Here is a 20186-nt window from a genome sequence, read left to right on the forward strand (position 1 = left end):
CAAACTGAGCTTCTTGGTGTGGCCAGTGAGCAGCAAGTGGCACAGGAGCCCCTCAGAGTGAGGGAATGGAGAGCTGTGCCTTGGAGAACACCAGCTGGGTGATGGACCTAAGGGCTTTGGGAACTTTGGGAGTGTTGTGCACATGACTGCATTTTATAGTATAAGAAGGGGGGGTTAACATGCTGTTGTGCTGTGAACCAGTAAATGTGAAATGCTGTAACAGCAGAACATTGTCTTCATAGTGAACAGCATGTTTCTTCAAAAAAGCAGCAGTTGAAGAGCAGTCTAGCAGCTAATACAAAATGGCCATGCTATAATGTATGTAACTGGAGTCTGAACAAGAATAAAATTTAATCATTTTGCCATATGGTTATACAGGAAAATAATAGTAAAAAAGGTTGTAGTTTTTTTTTTTAATATGTTTGATTTTATTTTTCAATTTTGTGAAAATGCTTAAAATGTTCTCAAGCCCTATAGCATTTTGAAGTTGCAAATTGGGTGCAGGGAAGAGAGTGGTATATCAACCTGTTCTTTGACACAGAATAAACTTTAAAGTCCCTAAATCACAGGTGGTTTTTTTATGATCCTTAGAATTATCTGAGAGTCATGCTAGAATCTGACCTTTCTCTCTCTCTGTCTATTTGCTAAGTAAAGTCTTACTCACACGAAAGAGAGTACTTCTGGAAGTCCTTGATTTGAATTAATATCTCCATAGGTTGCCTGAAAGCTTTCCTGAATTGCAGAATCTGACGTGTCTTTCAGTAAATGACATCTCTCTGCAAGCACTACCTGAAAACATTGGGAAGTAAGTTTTTTGCACTTTATTACTTCTTAATTTTTTTTTTCTTTATTGTTGTACTTCTTGTAAAAATGAGTCACATAATTGTATTTAATACGCTTATACAATTATTTACAGGTCTACCCTTATTTTTTTTCTATTCTTTCAAGTTGGAGGGAATCTGTTTAAAAACACCCTAAAAATGGCATTTTCACTTGAAATTAGCAGGTTAATGGAGAACCTGTAGTGTGTATGTGTACAGTTCGACTCTGTTCTTTAGGATTTAAAATAACTTGGAATTTTAGGTGCAAAATTAATTCAGTGTTTTGTCATGCTGATCTGACCTTTTGCTTTCCTAAGTAGACCATTGATCCATTATTGTGAACATGTCAGATGGCTTGCAGCTTAGCTCAAAACCAGGCAATTGCTGGCACAAGAACAGATGGGTAAAAGCTGGCTGTGATCAGGATGGAAATTTAGAAGCTTCCTAACTAGCTATGGGAGCAGTCTGGTTTTGAAAAAAACTTCAGTGGGAGCTGTGGAGATGAAAATTCATGGAACAGCTTTTAAGATGAAATTATATATGTTTTTAGGATGTTTGTTCGCTCTGGAAGGTAGATCAGCATTGCAAGGAGAGACTTTCAAAGGGGAGATGTGAAAAGTGAGCAATGTTTGTGTGCATCCTTTTGACTGAAGTAAACATCCACATTGGCAGATGGGAAATGCCTTTCCCCTTAGAGGAGAAAAGGGCGTCTCTTCCAATTTGAGGGAGAAGTAGTAGTTCCATGTCTCCTCACTTAAATGTATGAGAATGACTGCTGATTCAGCTCAAAGGCTCCTCTAGCCCAGCTTCCTTCTTCTGTGTTCCTAAGTAGATGTCTAGTGAGGGTTTAGAGAAACAATGTGTGTGTGTGTGTGATGACTCTTTTTTTCCATTCCCTGTGTGTTTCTGGTTCAGAGGATTTCCTGAGCTTTGGATTTTGGTTTGTCTAATTGATAGCTCATAATGAATCTGTTTTGTGTACTTGTCCAGTTCTCCTTGAGCATAGGTATGCATCTTTAGTATTCTCTCTTGGCTGCACACAACCATTACCCATTTTACTGGTTTGTTGTCAGTTCAGTAAAATGCAGATGTTTCTAAAGAGAGGAGTCCTGCAGGAAGGATCTTAATCATAAGAGTTCCTGCAATGTAGTCAAGTTCAGACTGGCATTTCTTTAGCCACTTCCCATGGGTATGAAAGCTCTCAGCTGGCACCACACCAGCTGCAACAGAAGTGGAAAATATCTTTTGAAACCTCCCACAAGCACTAACAGGTACAGATAGTGTGTGCCCAGTGACTGGGGCAGAGTCTTACCTGAAAATTGCATGGGCCATGGTGTGATATTCATACTGTGATATATTGTGGTATTCTTCCTTCACTGTAAAAGTTCACATAACTTTTCATGCAGCCTTTTCAGCCCTGACAGCTAAGGAAAGGCCTGGGATCCTGCCTGATTCTGAAAATAAATAGAAGAAACATGACAAGCACGATTCCCTAAAGCATGGTGTGGACTGCTGCTTTGCAGACAGTAGCTGCAGGAAGGTTGTCGGCTTCCCTGAGAGCTCACTGGCTGTGGTGGCTCTGGCTTCTTGATTGTTCTGCCTCTCATTTGGTAGTGTGACTGGTGATAGTCTCTGTTTTGGAGCAGATGACTGGAAACAAGCATGGTTAAAATGGAGATAGCAGAATTTGTAGTGATGTTGATACATGGAGCTTTGCAAGAAAGCAAGGTAGAAATTTGCCTCATACTGATCCTAAGCAGTTTCAGTGTGAGCTCTCATAGGACAGAGCAATGCAACCCATTCTCTTCTAAAATCAGTATCTGATCCTTGATACTGAAACTAAAAATCTGGCGTGCTCACTTGTGCCAGGAAGAGCCACAAGCTTGTCCTGGTGGTCTTGCTGAGTTCTTGTGGAGGGATAGACTTTATTCGAGTCTGACAGGCCTGCTTTGATCTGGGAAGTGTTCCCACATTAGCTGTTTAGAATATGAATGTTGTATTTTTACAAAAACACTTTAATCTCATTAATAGAGACTTTTATTATCAGGTTTATGTTTAAAGAAGCGGAGACAGATGAGTGAGGCTGTTGTTTTTGCCTTATCAGGTATTTGAAATAGGTGGGAATACATTGGGAAATCAACAAGAAGCTTGGACTGAAATGCATAGTTTTGAACTCAGAAGAATGATAATGTTGCATGACGGAAACTCATGGAGTATCCACCCAAAGTGTAACTGTTCCTGAAGTCTATTGAGGAATGTCCAACAGGGAGATCCTTTTTGATTCCAGCTTGAAGTTATTGGGGGGTCTTGTAGTGAACTGGAACTGCAACCTGAAGTCCTTATGGACCACTTCTGAGAGTGAATTTTACTGATTTTTAGGCTTAGGCCTATAAATAAGAAATTTTTTTTTTCAGTCTGGCTACCAACAAGTGCAACCATCCTATTTTAGTTGCCAAAATTGTCATCATTTACTGGAAGTGAATTTGATGGTGCTGCCAATCACCTTGTATTTGGTAAAAGTAGTGGAAAGCTCTGTGGCTTTTCCAAAGGTAAAACCACAAACTTGTACTTGTTATTCCTTCCTTTGTTCTTTTTCATCTGCTGGGACCCCATTCCCCAATGCTGGGAATTGAAAGGTAGTGCTAATTTTGTTTTTCTGGCTGAGCAGACTAAGTAATTCTGTAAAAGGTGTTTGGATATGTTTGCAAATGCCTTATTGGAGTTCCAGTATGCTTTGGATAATAATGCATGTTGTTATTTGATGGAATAGGCTGGACCAATGTGCTCCATATGAGATATGCCAAACAGTGAGCACATATATACTGCTATTTATTGTACTAGAGCTGGACTTGTTCGGAGAAAGATTTGAAGTCCCTGTGCTTGCTGCAGGTCTTCTGGCCACTAGAGTATGTGGGAACTTGGGGAAATGCATCCTAATTGCTTCCAGTCTTATGGTGCTGTCTAGGAAACTGCCTAGAACAGCCAGTGAAATCTCTAACTCATCTTCATGTAGTGCAGAGATCTGTACGTACTTAGTGTCTTTTTGTAATTTTTTTTTTAGCTACCTACTTACAATCTTGCGGTGATGGAAATTTGCCCTTAAATGGGGCAAGCAGAAATAGCAATGGCAAATCTTTTACAACCAGCAGTACTTTAACATCAGTAAGTTCTTACTAATGGCAGGTAATAGACCTGAATTGCCTTGCGGCAAACCCTTACTGGAAGTGTGTCTTCCTTGTGAATTCACATCTCCAGTCTGTTTTTCCCATGGGCTGATGTATGAGTGCCAGAGTTCAGCTTCACTGTCCCAGGCCAGTGTCTGAACTTGTTCAAACTGCTGATATGTGGAGTTCCATCAGTAATTTTACTGTGCTGTTAAGCATTCTTCTGCACACATCTTTTATATTTTTATTTTCGTGTGTATTGCCAAAAGGAGTATTTTTAAGTACTTACAACTGGATGTTTGAAGAACATGGGCAAGGCTTTCCTTGAACCTTTTGTCTTTCCTCTTGATTATGCATTGCCATGCTCTGAGTATGGCAGCTTTTCTTACTCTGTGTGGCCACTTCAATCTGCTTTTCTGGTGCTGTTACATGTGCTGTTTTTTTTCTTGCTGGATTAAACCTACTTCTTTTAAGCTCATGTATTGTTTCAGAGCTTTCTAGAAACATGTGTGATGAATGCAGGACTGGATAACAGACCAGGTGTTCTAATATTACCAGTGCTGCTTTTTGTGTTTCTCTGTGATTTGTTCTCTTAACTCATGGTTTGGTTCCTATTTGGAGTAAGGTAGTGAATGCTATTGCATGGGAGATACTTAAGCTGATAATTAGGTGGGTGCAGTTTGGAGCAGGACTTGTCCTGTTGGCTAGTTGAACCATTTGGAGAAACAAGTTACACCGTTTAAGCTGTGAGTAGGAGTGTCTTTTACAGCCTTTCTCAGTCTAATGAGAGCAAGTCTAATTTCCTCGCCTATTCTGCAGGGCCATCTGTGTCTAGAGCTGCCCAACAAGCAGGCATAACCTGTTCCTCCCAGCGTGGGTAACATTTAGGAATTTCCCCTTGCTTCTAGGATTTTTTTTCTTCAATACTTCCTTATTCACATAGCAGCCAAAATGCAGGGCATGACTTTTTCCTGAAATTGAAAAATCAGAATATTTGTACGTAAGGATATTTGAATAAATTGGGATGTCTGTGAGGCTTCCTAGGGCATGTCTTATAATAATAGTATGAATATTCCAGCACCTTTCTTGTCCGTATGTGTTCATTCTGTTGGCTTCAGGCCACTGTAATATTGGTTTTTTACCAGTAAAGACTGATGATTTTAGAGATCTGCATAGTGGTCTTCCGGCTTAACATCTAGAAAGAGAAGAGAGATTTTGTCAGCTTTGTGTGTTTATTTATTTGTGGTTCTTAGGCTTGAAGAAGATCCAGGTACCTTCTTTGGAAACCTTTTATGTGTCTGTAATGTTTAATCTAGCATTGGACTCTCAGAACAGTGCTTCATGAGGAATTGGCCTTAGCTGAAAAAACAGTCCTTTCAGCATGAAATGCATATCTGAAAAAGACAGTTGTCTATCACATTCTGTAAGGGTGGCAAAATCAACTCAATTCTTAAGTGGCTGAACCAAAGGGCAGAGCTTCACTAGTGTATTTTAAATTATGATTGAATACCCATTGGCACACCAGACACCTAACTCATATCCAGTTTTTAGCTTTCACTGATTTTTCAGCAGTCTTGTCTGTGCCTGGGAAAGATAAAGATTACCAGATTACTTTTTTTTTTTTGGATGTTAAGCTGTAAAGTAAAAGATAATTCATGACTGGCAGGTAGGGTATTTTGAAAGCTCCCTACATGGCAGATGAAAAAAGGTTTCCTCTGCTATACATAATCTTTATTCCTCCCCTAAAAATACACAGATGGTCTCCTACTTTGACATGATTTCAAAATCTGAGGATTCAACAAAAAATCACAGAAATACCATGATCTGTAGTATCCCCATCATTCACAGTTTCCCCCTCCCCCTCTGCTCCCTTTTTTAAAGACAATTGCACAATCTGTGATGCAAGAAAGTAGCATAGCTTTACTTTAGCTTCAGAAACTTTTGATGTGGGGAGGGGTGAATTTCTTTAGATGTGAAGGATATTCTGATGCTGATGACTGATGAGTCTGGTTTACCCCCAAGCTGCAAGCAGGCTGAATGGATCTGTGGAACCTTACTACTGAAAGGGAATTACCAGGTAAGCAGAGATATTTTCCTCTTAACATTTGCAGCTAGCAGGTAGAATGCTGAAATAGGTGTTTCATTATGAAAGTCAACATAATGAAAAGAATAGAACAAACATTGCTGTGCTTTAGGAGCATTGTTTTGCAGAAAGATTTGTTACAGGCATGCTTTTCAACAGTCATGGAATCACAAGTACCCAAAGATTTCACGTTAGTCGCTGAGGGTGATGGTTTTGCATATATGTGTTTAATTCTAGAGGTTTCAAAGTTTTCAGCAGCTTCTGAAGCAGAATATCTAATATTGATCATGGAAGAAGTAGCTGGAGAATAAAAGATCTTCAAAGGCAAGGGTGACCTGCTTGATACAGATGGTCCAGAAGCAGATCAGAATGGCATACTAATCCTTAGAATGGACTTTTGGGCCAGTCCATGTGTTTTTCTTAGCATATGCCTGGATGTTTCAAGTGTAGGTTATGCATCTGGTAGCATCACACGGGGTGGAAAATGTTCTTGAAATTGTGTGGAACGAGAGAATTTAATTCTCTTGTCAGGTGTAGCATAATAACATCTCATTAACATCCTTACATGATAGGACAGAAGTGATGGGCAAGCTTGTCTCACAAATATGTAGAAGGAGGACTATATGTAGGTGGGCTGGCTAGGCTGATAGCAATAGTATTAAAAACTCCTACTGTGGCTTAACTGAATTTAGCATGGCAAGAAATATTTACAGAGTTTGAGTAGGTAGAGCATTCAGTGTTAATCACAGCTGATTGGTAAATGACAAAACTGAATGTTAAGAACTCAGAAGTTTATTTCGGGAGCACTAGCAATGTAATAGTGAATGCAGTGCCATCTGGCCTTCAAATGAGAGATGTTGCATCCTTTATGTTACACAATAAAATTATATTTAACCTATATTTAGCAGTATTTTTTAAAAGAGAAATAATTCCATTTTTATTTAAGTTATTGAAGATTGATCTTGCATGAGTGGATGATATTTTAAAAACAAAAATTTTGTTGTAATAGTGGGCTGGATTAGCCTTCTCATTTCTACTGAAATGCATTTCAGTAGTCTTCATAAGCAAGTAAGACCACTTTAGACTATCTCTGTAACACATTTAGGGAACTCCTTGGCCATAAAATGTAGAACTTTATTTTTAAAATTTGAATGTGACTTGTACTACTGGCCATCTATTGAGGCTTTCCCTCAATTATTCGCTGACAAAAATGCCTTTTAATCCTGTTTTTGCTTGTGGAAGATCTGTAGCTTTTTATGAGTCAATTAATCTTATTGATAATTCAATTCAAGTAACTGACTATGCAAATGCACTTTTCTCTGACTTTCAGTCAGAGAGTCCTTTCTGTTAAAATCCAGGCTGACAAAATCATCAACTTCACTTCTTTGGTCCTTATTTAAAATCAGTCTTTGGAAGGAGTATTTCCCCACCCTAATTTGTGTCCAATTCTCCCAGATCTCTAGAAATTACAAATGTTAAGAACATAATCCTTAATTTCACATATTGTTACAAGAATTACTGCTAGACTGCTGTTCTGCTTATCAAACTCTAAAAGCTGACTGCTAAGGAAAGCCTCGTGCCTTTCCCCTGAATGTTATACATTTAAACTTGAGAGGAAAGAATCATGTTTAATTTAGATACAAGTTACATGAAGTTACTTTGCCTCCAATAAGGAGGAGGAAGAGGAGGAGGAAAGCTTTCAAAGATACTTCTGGAAGAAAGGTCTTTAACAATACTGGTGAGACAAAATAACAATTTTATCAAAACCAAGTCTAGTTACTTTGCTTTCTAGTTGCTTTTCCAGTTTCTCTTGTATTCCAAGGCAGAACCACTGGACTTAATGTGTATGAAGATCAGTTTGTTTTGAAATAAGGAAGTGCCCTCAATTAGGAAATAAATACTTCCTGTAATTTCTAACTCGTTTAAGAATTTCTGGCATTCGGTACCTAAGAATTTGCATAGGTCACTCTCCCCTATTGCGTGGTGTGGGCAGAAGGTCGCTTTTTCAGTTCTGTCAGATTAGTTTTACAAAAGTTCATCAGTGCTCTTTTTTATCATTTACATTATAAAACAAGTTTCTATGAGCAAAAACTAACCAAGGCAGGACTATTCTACTATTTGTAGGTTACCAGATAATGGATATGAATTGCTATGTGGCTGGTACTGCTTTTGTTGCATTGGAAATGTCATTACACCTAAAATTCACATGGAGCTGGTTGTTCAGACACCGGGAAGATAGGTTGCTAGCAGGTGTAGTAACTGGGTGAAGTAAGGCAGACTCAGGGAAGAAGTGAAGTGGTAATTAACTCTAGAAATGGGTACATGCTACAGGAGTCCTTGAAACAATCCAACTTTAAGTGCCTAATTTGATGGAGTGGTTTGGGTTGGTTGGAAGGGACCTTCAGAGATATCTAATCCAACCCTTCTGTTGTGGGCAGAAGCACCTTGCATTAGATAAGATTGCTCAAAGCCTGCTCTATCTGACTTCAGCTTCTAGGGAGGAGGCATCTGCAGCTTCTTGGGGTGTCCTGTTAGAGTGTTTCACTGCCCTCATTGTAAAAAATGTCTTCTCCAGACTGAAAAATGTGAACTCTCTGGGCTTGTCCTCATAGGATAGGTGCTCCAGTCTTCTCATCACTTTGTGGCCATTCTCTGGATCTGCTCCAGCAAGACTGTGCCTTTCCTGTGCTGGGGCCCCTAGAGCTGGGTGCAGTGCTCTAGGTGGGGTCTCAGCAGTGCAGAATGGACTCACTTCCTTCAGCCTGCTGGCCACACTGTTTTTTGTGCAGATCAGGATGATGTGGTTGATGTAGCCTTGGGAGTTTGGACATTTGGTCTTCTCAGGTCTGTGTGCAGTTGAGGAAACTGTCAAGAGAGGAGAAGAGAAAGAGGTTTTTTTTGGTAGTGGCTTGGAACAGGACCCTATCCCAAAGGTATATGCTGTACCTTCAAATACTTAGAGTCTGAGTAACTGTATATTGAGAACTAGATAGTTATTGATTAACTCTGTCATTTTCTTGGATAATAAAAGCTGCTAAACATCAGGCTCTCAGTGCATTGTTGATCTGCAGCTGGAAGGAAGCATTGTGGGATGGGAGCAGCTTACTAGGATCCTGTCACATGAGTCTGTAGTCATCTAACTGGTGTGTCCTGGGGCAGGGTCATACATGTAGTTGACCCTGGTAGTTTTTTTTGGCCAGTGGTGATGGGCTGGAATATATTTAAATAGGGCTAGTTTAATGCATTTGTATGCCATTGTCAGAGTATCACAGTTACCTTATCTCTTGGAATACCCTTAAATAGACAGAGAAACCATATTCCTTTTCTGCACAAAAAAAAAAGGACAGTAAATAGCCTAGTTTAGACTACTTTCCTCCCCAGTTTACTGTCATGATGGATGTTTCAGTGTAAGTGCTGTATACCCAGGCAGGGTATCTGTGTACCAGTAATCTTCAGATGCTGGCCCAGTGAACTGAAGTCCTTTGGAACTAGTGCACTGGTCAAAATGTGGACTAAATCTCTCATTTCTGTGTGCTGCATCCTTGGGCTGTGCTCCGTAGTCATTGCTGCTGCATAGAGAGTGTAATACCAGACCATATTCAGAATCTATACTCTGTTCTCACCTTACCTATCCTTATTGTGCAGGACCTTATCTTATTCTGTATAAATATGGGGGCTACGTCCATTCTCCTGTCTTCCTCTTCTTTTTGCAGTTTTACAAATGTGAGGAGAAATTACATTTAGGATTTTATATTTCCCCAATCAGCTGAAACTTGCTGGAAGGGGGATGCATATTGGCCGTGGATTTCTGCAGGTGCTTTAGATCTTCATCTCTTCCAACTTTGCTTCCTTATTTCCCAAAGCCTGTACTCTTGTCTTGTTGGCTTAGCTGTGTGCTGCTTTTGACATAAGGTGAAAATGTGTAGCTTTTATTAATCAAGAGAAGGGCATTGTTCAGTTTTTATTGACTGAGCATCTTCAGCTTTTATATAAATTCATTTTTTGTCATCTATCTTTATTTTCTCCTAGCTTTTCCCACTTTTGTAATTTTAGCATTTTTTTTTCTTCCCACAAGGAAATAGCATATGTCTTATCATGCTTCCCAGTGCTTCTCTTAGAAACCTTTGCTGGTCTCTTCCGAGGGCTTGGAGCTCCTAGTCTCTTTGCAGGGACTGTGATAGAAATGGGGTGTGTCTATTGTGTTGTCTGTTTTTACTCTTAAGGCTGACTTTCTTGTCCCCATGGATGGAGGAATATGCTGCAACTGTCCCTCAAGGTTAAAGTTCTGGGACAAAAGGATAAACTCATAGCAGTTTTGTATTTTATAACTTTAAAAAATAAAGTACATTTAATGTCTGCTGTACACTGAAAATGTAATGTCATCCAGAGTAACTGGATGTCTTTTTTTTCCCGTTGTTTTATTTTTTTAAACTTCAGTGATGTTTTTAAACCTATTGCAGTAAATCTCTGTTTAGAGATTTACTGTTGTTTAGAGAGTCATCTGTCTGTGAAAAGGTTGTTTTGTGGAACATGGTGGTGCTGATAATCTCATTGTAATCAATCCAAACTGACTTGCTTTGGAAGAAAAAGAACAACAGGCTTTGTTTCTGGTTTTAGTGGATGATTCTAGTCTACTTTTTGTTTTACAGTAGACTGCTGCAGTTGATGAAGGAATATTTGTGGTATTCCCTATCTGTAGATTGTGTTGAATTGCACTTTGCTCTTTCAAAACTTGACAGGAATGATCAGGAAAGACACTTCCAGCATTTTTGTCTACTCTGTTGCTATTAGTTTTGTTCTCATTTATTGATTACACATTCTCTTCATTCCTCTAGCTCAAACAATGAATACCAATATCTACAGTCACTGTAGGTAGATTGCTGAACAATTTTATCTGGTCTATACTGAAACTGACATTTTTAGCTGTGTTGTACCTCTAAATTCAACTTGGTTCCAGCCTTACACCAGAAGTTGTCTGGAATGCTGAGATGGAAATCTTGTAATTATTTCAGTTAACTTCATCCTCTGCTTGGTTTGTTTCCTTGTGCTCAGTAATTTCACACATGTGCTCAGTGTGGTAGCTACGGTCTATGTGGTAGCTTTTGTAGTGAGAATTATTGCAATATTAATGCTTTTTTCAACCGTGGTGAAATAGTATCTTCTGATCGTGCTTTTTTGTATGTTTTTTTTTTTTTTCTCTTTTTGCTGTTGTTTTGGGTTTTTTTTCTCCTTTAGAATATCAATTACATTTGCTTGTGCATTTTCTGTTGGATTTTTTTTTGGGGAGTAGGGACTGTTTGCTGGAAAGCAGCCTGCAATGCTCTGCGGTGCGTTTGCATTTCTAAATGCAGTTGGTGAACAGCTGCTGATGGATCTTTCCTTAGTCTGAGTAAATTAGATTGCTGTTGCCTTTGTGTTTTATGGTAACTTCTCATGACTGATTTTTCTTTACAAGATGGAGATTAGAATTGGGGGAAGATTCTGAAATCAATAAGGTATGGCTTGCTTTAGTTCTTTTCAGGAACTTTAGAAATACTGGACTGACAGTGCACCTGTAAAATTAAGGACATAGGGAAAAAAGAACTTATTTCATTTAGTATATTGTGAAAAATAGCTATTTGTAGCTGAGAAGAGGAAGGATTGCACTTTCTGGAGAGAGTGTTACTAAATCAGAAAAAATATTTGAAAAATAACAAGAATTTTCAAGAATTCGTGTAGAATTTTTTTTGCAAAAGACTTTAAATTGTGTTTCTTAACAGAACGTAAAATCAGAAAAATGTTAATGCATACAGAATTTGTTAAGACCCTGTTGGTAAGTGTAAGGATGAGCTATACCTCTGCTTTTTAATGTATTGGAGATGAGTGCTTCAGTATGTCAGCATGTCTTTTATATGGTAATGTTCTTTATGGTAGCTGTCACATTTTAGGTTGCCGCACATAGGTTTGCTGCGAGCCATTTCTGTAACTAGTTAAGATTTAAGAACAATAAGTGGCAAATTTCCTTTCATTTTCTGACCTCTTTATGAAATGGATCCATCTTAAACATAGTATTTCACTCTAATGATGCAGCTTTGCTGGTTTAAACTTTGTGGGTCTCTATATTGGTGGGAAGCTTAATTTTGCTTATTGGGGTCTGCTTATATTGGATTTAGACTCAAGACCTTGGAAGAAGTAGAAAGGATTTTCTTTTGTTCTGGGGTGGAGTTAGGCTTGTGAGCGTGCTCTGGGTGAGAATAGCTGTAGAATAAATAAAGCATTTCTCCCTCAGAAAGCTTTGTCCTTCGAGATGAAAACGTAATCTGGCAGGTTGGTGGCTCCCACAAGAAGAGAACCTAGGCTGGGGCTGTGGTGGGCCATGGTCACTCTGCAGAGATGCTCACAAGGGACAGCTGCCAGTGAGTGCTCACAGTGCTGCAGCACAGCTGCCTTCCTTGCACCTTCTTGGCAGCTGTACTGGCCCAGGTGTTTTAAGGGGATTTATTCTGTTTTGGATTGGGGATCTGTGCTACTTTCCTTGTGGGGTTATTTTTAAGTATTATCAGTTTCTTGAGCTGATTCACTGGCCTGCCCCAGTCTAATGATATGATGCAGCTGGTTAAGATGGTGGTTCCCAAGTTCTTGCTGTTGAATATGCTTTTCTGATAAAGATTTCTGTTCAGCCACAGCCAAAGTGGTGTCTGAGGTAAGAAAAGAAATTAAGAGATTGCACCATTTTACTCATCAACACTTCAGCATGATGGGGAGGGAGATAAGTGGATGTGGGATGATGTGTAAACACAAGATTACAAGGCAGCTTGGAGGTGTGCACATCCCTTTTGTATTCTCTTGATAAAAATGAATCATGGACCTCACCTAATATAAGCTTGAAGAGAAAGTGGAATATTCAAAGGAAGGTGGAAAGATGTTTCTAGAAAACCTGTAAACATGAATGTAATGGCAGTCTGTGGGTGGCATTGCCAGCAAGACCAGACCCACCTTCCTTTTGGAGAGAAATTATTCTCATCACCCCTTCCCTCTCCCACTTGTTTGGCTTCCTTGAGGATGTTGGATACCCTGTCCCATCTTGACTTGTGTTTTGTTGTGTTAAATTTTTTATGTGTGAATATTCTCTTGTGTTGTTGGAGTGATGGCTTGCTTATTTCTGTCAATGATTTTGAGTGTCAGTAGCAGAGTTATTCTCACTTATCTTTTAATTGAATTTGTAATAGACTTCTACTAAAGTATCTTTGCCTATATGGTATATTTAAACTATACTTCTGGAGTGATACAGAACCCAGTGAGTAAAATGTGCTTATTTTAAAAGCTGGCAAGGGCTGCTGAGACCGTAATCAAAGCTCCCATGAGATGTCATTCACTGTTTTTTTGAATGCAGTATGAAACAGGTGCATGAGATAAGGATTTATTTCTCAGACACCATCAAAAGTCAGTCCATGAAAAATCTTCTTTACCTTTTAACTAGTCATTACATCAATTCTGTTGCTTTTCTCTGCTTAGATAACTGTATTGTAGTTACAATGTGAAGATTTCTCTTTAGGTTTAAGTTTTATTATCAGCTGTTTTTTTATCGGAGCTAAGTAATTATCCTGTAAATTGGTATGCTGGTATTGTTTGAGAGGAGAAAATATTTCAGTTTTATGTAGTCTGAATATATGGACTTGTTTGGTTTTTTTTTCCCCTAAAGTGTACAATTTAGAATTAACATCTATTTCAAATTTAGTGGGGTTCTTGTTTCTTATCTAGATTTTTTCAAGGCCTAGCACACCGTCCCCCTTTCCTGCACACGAGGACAGAACATAATTCTGTTGTCGAAAACTTATTTGCAGTCACCATATCTGATTTTCATTTTTCCCTGGGATGGCGGAGGATTAGAGCAGATTATAGTGTTGGGATAATGTCTGACTCCTTGTGTTCCATTTAGTCATAAATAAACCCCAGAGAAATCTGAATGTTGCTATGGTGATGCTGGTAAAAGCCTGGGATCTGGAGTAAGTGAGCCGCTTAGCAGCATAATGTCACTTAGAGTAATGAGCACGCTGTCATTAGGACAGTGATGGGTTTACCTGGTGCTCTCCAACTTTGGTAGCCCATGCCAGATTCTGACAGCGAGTAAGGAAAAGCAGTTCAAATAGAATATAGCATACTCTGTTTAGCAGCTTGCAGCTACAAACCTTTTAACAAATGGAAATTTCTGTTTTGTCTGTTTACTTTCTAGCTTTAATCTGTTGAAGTATCACAGAGAAACAAGCAAAAACTTAGTCTTTCTGCCTTTCACAAGATGATCTGGTGTAATTAAAACAACAAAAAATCAGTTTATGGCAACTGTGTGAATGCACACTTTTCTTCATAGAATGTGGAATATAATAAGTAAGATGGTATTAAAATGTGCTTTCTTGGTTTTTTCTTTTTTTTTTAGTCTTTATAACCTGGCTTCACTGGAACTGAGAGAAAATTTGCTGACGTATTTACCTGAGTAAGTCACATTGTATGTGTTTCTTTATATTAACATAAAATGTTCTTATTCTTAAAATCTGCTAACATATGAAACTGAATGACAGTTGGAAAAAAATACTCAAAGCCAATTGACAATATGAGATACAGCCTTCTTTTAGCAACATCTACTTACATCCATTTCTTCTAGTTGTACTTGATTAGTAGCAGGAACCTGCAGTCTGCATGGATTGTCTTTGTTCTATAAAAAAGTATTCTGTATGACATAGAGCATCACCAAACACATCCTGCCTGTATTGGACAAGCCCATCTGCAGTGGGAGTGGTGGTTTGGGTTGTTCTCATGGTGAAACTTTGTAACTCGGAAAGTAGACCAGTAAGAGCTCTGAGATTTTCACTCTAGACCTTTATAGCATTTAAATAAGTGTATTCAGGGCTGAGTAGCCAAAAGCTTCTAAAACCTGGAGATGAAACCCTTGGTAGCAAACTAGGCCTACTGATGTCTGAAGTCTTGACTTCTCCCACTGTGATTTTTGGAGGAAAAGTTATCTAGATGTCTCTATACTGTCTGTATTGTGGCAGAGGAATTGGTGGTCTTTTGTTAGACTAATATGTTATCTTATACTTTGAGGATCCTTTTGTCTGCCTCTTCCTTCTCTAGTGAAGGAGTTTCCTTCCTTCCTTCACTATCTGGTTGCTTCTTGCAAGAGTTTTGGTGACTCCTGTTCTGCTTGTTTAGGTAATCTAACAGATACTGTAAAAGATTTAACTTTTTTTTAACCAGAATCTCTTCCCCAGTTGCTTTGGGGTAATTTTTCCTGTCAATCTACCCAAATGCCTTGGTTGTGGCTGTTCATAGCAGTGAGCCGCAAGACACTTTAATGTCAGTGGTCAGAAGATAGGAATTGCTAGCTAAGTTTGGCCATGCAGTGTCAGTATGAAGCTATCAAAAATGTTGACAGTTTTATTGCTCCATGAAAATTCTGACTGTCAGTAATTCTGACAATTCTCTCTGGTTTTCATGCTACTGCAGCTTTGGGGAAAGTAAGCAAGAGCTCTGTGAGCCTGATTTTGAAGGGTGGCCCTCTCTTGTCTGTTGCTTTGAACTTTTTTTACATCCTTTTGTGCTTCCCTCTGTTTGCAGTCTCAATTTCAGAAATTGATGGATCATATTGAGAAGATAAATGATGGATATTGAGTCTTGAGTCACATAGTTATGTGATCACTATGGGGAATTTTCATCCAGTTGTGTAACTGTAAATTTCCCCTGAAAGTAAATCTAACTAACTATACTAAAGTATGTGGCATTTTCTACCCCAGGGGACTTATTGTTAAAATAAAAAAAAAAAAAAGTAAAAAAGTAATTATTTGATTGCCTATACTAAGTTTTGAGTTTCAAGGTCATGCATTTACACTGACAAACTAAATTATTTTTTCAGTAAGCTACTACTGCAAACAGTCTGTGCCTGGTAAAATAACTGTCTGCCTACAGTACATTGTAATTTGAAATTCAAGTTTCAGTAAAATGAGCTTATTCAAATACATGGGGTTTCTGTTGCTTTAGTCTAATGTGGTTTTGTTTTGATTTATCTCATCTCACAGATCACTTGCCCAGCTGCAGCGACTAGAGGAACTTGATTTAGGAAACAATGAACTTTATCATTTGGTAAGAGAACATACCACCGAAACTGCACATTGCTCTTGTTTTATGCATAATTTAGATTAAATAGGTTGTAGGATGTCCAAAGCTGAAGAAAGAAAAATGCATGGAGGGAGAGTCTTTTTATAGGTACAGATGAATTTTGACAGTGAGCTGGTGTTTTCATATCTGTTTAGTCTTGTTCAGTACAGTATCACTTTACTCAAAAAACTGCAGCTGATCTCTAGAAAATGAGAGCGTGACACAGCATTTTTTATGGAAATAAAAAGGAGTGGAAGGACACAAGATCTTCTCTGTGCTTGCAGTTACAATGACCACATGGACTTGTGTCAGCAGCTGGATGGGCTAAGCACAGATGAAAGTTCAATTTCTAGGGCGAGAGTGGGGATCTTTGGGAAAGGGCTGAGGCAAAACTGTTGAGGGTTGAGAGGTCCTATATTGTTGCAGATCAATCTACCAAAAATATATCTGTCATCTCCTTAAGGTGATTCAGGTAAATGTTGGATGGATTTTCATTAGGTCAAGGGTGTGCAGGCAATTTGTTAGTGCATGCCAGGAAAGAATGGTAGATTATTAAGCTATAGTAATTAATTTGTATGGTGGAGTTCCCAAATACTTACAGTTGCCCTTACTACTTCTAACCAAGGTACCTCTAAATAGTGCTTGCAGTAAGAATTGGCTTATTTAGACTGTAATTGTGGGGTGGCCATTTTTTTTACTTGAGGCTCCTATGCTACTTAACTTTACTGCTTTTTATGTTGTAGCCAGAAACAATTGGTGCACTTTTCAATCTTAAAGACCTTTGGTTGGATGGAAACCAATTAGCTGAAATACCTCAGGTAAAAATGAGCTCTACTGCTACTGTTTTGAAGATGTTTTTGAAAGAAAACCTTTTCATTCATTCCTACAGAGAAGTGCTTCAAAATGGAATGTTTTTCTCAGTCTACTTTACCTGTGCTTGGTTTTGGGTGTGTAAGGGTTTTCTCTTGAAAAATTCCTCTGCAAGGGATTTGCCATGATACTGTATGTTGTCAGAAATTTTCTTTTAAGTATTTTGACAAAGGAATTGTTTCCTAATAGGCACATTGTTCAGTTTGGAGGATGCCGCATCTTCTGTTTATAGTTCTTGCCCTAAGATCAGGGAGCTGTAAGTTGTCTGAGCTAACCATCACCTTGTGTATCTATCTGAATTGCAGTTTTAAAAAATTTTAGTAGGAATCTTTTTTTAAATTTTTTTTGTAGTCCTCTTCATCCATTTAAGCATGGTGTTTGGAAGAAGTACAATAATGGAACTGTTGCCATAAATAGAAATTTTGATTTATGCAGGCAAATCCCCCTTCTGACATCAGTCATGGGATGAGGAAACTTAGCATTTAAAGCTTATAGCAGTCTATATTCCCTTTCTTAAGAACTTTTACAATATATGGGATGGCTCCTCTTCCCTCTTTTTCCCTTATAGCCAAGTCAAAACCTGTTTTCCCCTGTACCTTCTGCAGTTTGCTGTTACTTGCTGTATGGATCTCATTGTCAACTGTGTGTCTTGTAAATCAGTTACAGTTTAGTGGGTTTAGTTGACTTTGTTTTTGTTGGCTTGGCCTAGTAAGTAGAGATGATCACTCATAAAAGGTGAAGTGTGACTTCAGCTGCCATTTTCATTGAAACTGGCCATTATTGTGTATTTTCTCCAAAGGTGAAAGGATGAACTTTCAGAATAAAGGGTATGTGTTTAATGAAAGATCCTCTTGAGGGGCAGACAGTTCAAAAGTATAAGAACTGATCTTTTAAGTTAGAATCCAGGCCATTGCTATATGAAAATTTCATATATGTAAAAGTAAAAGACACTTCTTCCTCAGCTGTTCTGTTCTCTGAAAGGTGATTTGGATGACTAAAATGGGATCTGTCCTCAAGTGTGGATGGGGATGTCGGTGTGCATGGGGAATGGGGGGTGCTCTGATAGCTAATAGAGATAAAGGTGTTTCTCTGTCTAATGGTTGGATTGCCATGATAAAAACTTAAGTAGTCATTAATAATAGTAGGTGATGGCAGTATAAGTTGGCAGGTCAAATATTCCTGCTAGAGCAACACCCCCAGTTCTTATTTCTACATTTGTTGTAGTTGGGAGATGTGAAGATATGAAATCCCTGGATGTCATGGCATGTTGCTGTAGCAGCCAAGAGAGACTAATCTTAATTTGCCTAGGGTTGATTGGGAGGGGTAGACTTTAATTATGTGGTGGTTGATAATGTGCCATTCTGAAAAAAACCAACTCTGCAGTCTTTACTTGAGGAAAACTCCAGGTTTGGCTGGTGCTTGCCTGGGTGTGCTCTGCATAGATTGCCTGACTACTGAAGCCAGTTTAATATTTAAAATAAGAAAGTGTGACTGAATCACTTGGTTTTAGTTTATCATACATAAAGTGTAAATATTTACTTTTTTTCTGCTTTTAGAGGTCATACGAAGAATGGCCAATTAAGAGGTCATACAGATAATTGTTTTTCTTTGTGGAATTTCATTGTGGTGGTACATTTTTCAAAGTGCTTTCTTACGTGTTTGGGCATGACTTACATTTTTTTCCTTGTATTGCAGGAAGTAGGAAACCTGAAAAACCTGCTTTGTCTGGATGTTTCTGAAAATAAATTGGAAAGCCTTCCTGAAGAAATTAGTGGTCTGACTTCTTTAACAGACTTGCTTGTTTCTCAGAATTTACTTCAGGTCTTACCTGATGGCATTGGTGAGTACAAAGTGAATGCTACCACACAGAACCATTTAATCTGCTGTAACTGGAAGTCATTTGGGTTTTTAAAGTCTTTTTGTGCAAGAGGTGAGCTTGTCTTGTCTTGGTTTTTATTCCTTTTGCCTAGTAGCAAATGCATAGCTCTATTAATGCTGCATTTTAATTGTCTGTATAATGACTCCCTCATAATCCTCTTTCAGTCTTCACTTGATACCTCCCAAACAAAATAAATGTTAATATGTCCCTTCATTTCCCATCATTTCCATTTCACCATCAGAACTCTTTAACAGTGTAAAATTTTAGCTTGTAACATGCTGTGGGTCAAGTGATAAGAATGGCTGAAAGTATCACTACAAAAAGTACAGAATTTTGAGTGGTGATGCGTATTTATCTTCAACTGGACAATGTGATTAATCCTCTACTGAACTTAGTGGAAGACTCTTTGCCTTGCAGCACATTAATCCTTGCCTTGAGGATTCAAACTACAACCTTTCTGTCTCTGACCTCTTAGATTGGGTTCAGTAACTGAGGAATGTTTCCAGTGCCTTTTTTAAGGTGTATGTTTTTTACCCATGCAGCAGTTGTGGCAAGCAGACGAACAAGCATTTTTTTTTTCCTCTACTCATCAGCTGTTTTTCTGGAAAGGTCCACGTTGTAGGAGTATGCCTTCTCCTTGAGAGGACGTGTTTTTTTTTTTATTAAACCCCCCCAAAATAAAGGTGTAGGGGAAGGAGGACTCATGAATATGGTTTAACTATATTTAACATTTGGAAAAGAGTGGTCACACCTTCCCTCTTCATGTATATTCTATGTAAGACTAAGAAAGGTTTCTCTAGAAGTTAGACTTGGAGGAGTGGGCTGACAACTGTGGGTCCTACAGCTGCCTAAAATGTGTTTGACAGAGAGTTGCAGCAGCCCTCTCTGATGGTGTGTGCTGGCCAGTGCAGTTGGGGTACGTCAGAAACGGAGCTGTAGCTTCTGAAAGTCAGCAGCCCATATACCTGGCTGGATGGAACTTGTTGGCAGAAGAGAACCTTGCTGGTCTCTGTGGAAGCTCCTGGGTCTTGCCCAGCTGGTCCCTGAATCCTTGGTGGGGCTGGTGGATCTGTAGAGCTCTTGAAGCAGGGCTCTCACCAGCAGCAGTGGCTCAGGTCAGCTGTGGCCGTGTCTCCTGAGTCTCCAGAGCTCGGATGGAGCTCCAGCACCCCCAGGCAGCCTGTGCCAGTCCTGCACCACCTCCCACTGAGGAAGCTGCTCCTCAGCTCCAGATGGGATCA

The 20186-nt window shown here is 38.9% G+C and overlaps 1 protein-coding gene across 6 annotated transcripts in view; it reads left to right on the plus strand.

The window, feature by feature from the left end:
* LRRC1 (leucine rich repeat containing 1) overlaps nt 1-20186 on the plus strand; it is a 70376-nt gene that overhangs the window by 33518 nt on the left and 16672 nt on the right. For all 6 annotated transcript variants that reach the window (XM_064412202.1, XM_064412205.1, XM_064412200.1 and 3 more), the window contains exons 4-8: nt 716-805; nt 14482-14538; nt 16118-16181; nt 16940-17014; nt 18762-18906. In XM_064412202.1, the coding sequence (XP_064268272.1) occupies nt 716-805; nt 14482-14538; nt 16118-16181; nt 16940-17014; nt 18762-18906 (431 nt within the window). The remainder of the gene's footprint in view (nt 1-715; nt 806-14481; nt 14539-16117; nt 16182-16939; nt 17015-18761; nt 18907-20186) is intronic.

The sequence above is a fragment of the Passer domesticus genome, chromosome 3 (assembly GCF_036417665.1).
Source record: "Passer domesticus isolate bPasDom1 chromosome 3, bPasDom1.hap1, whole genome shotgun sequence".
NCBI lineage: Eukaryota > Metazoa > Chordata > Aves > Passeriformes > Passeridae > Passer > Passer domesticus.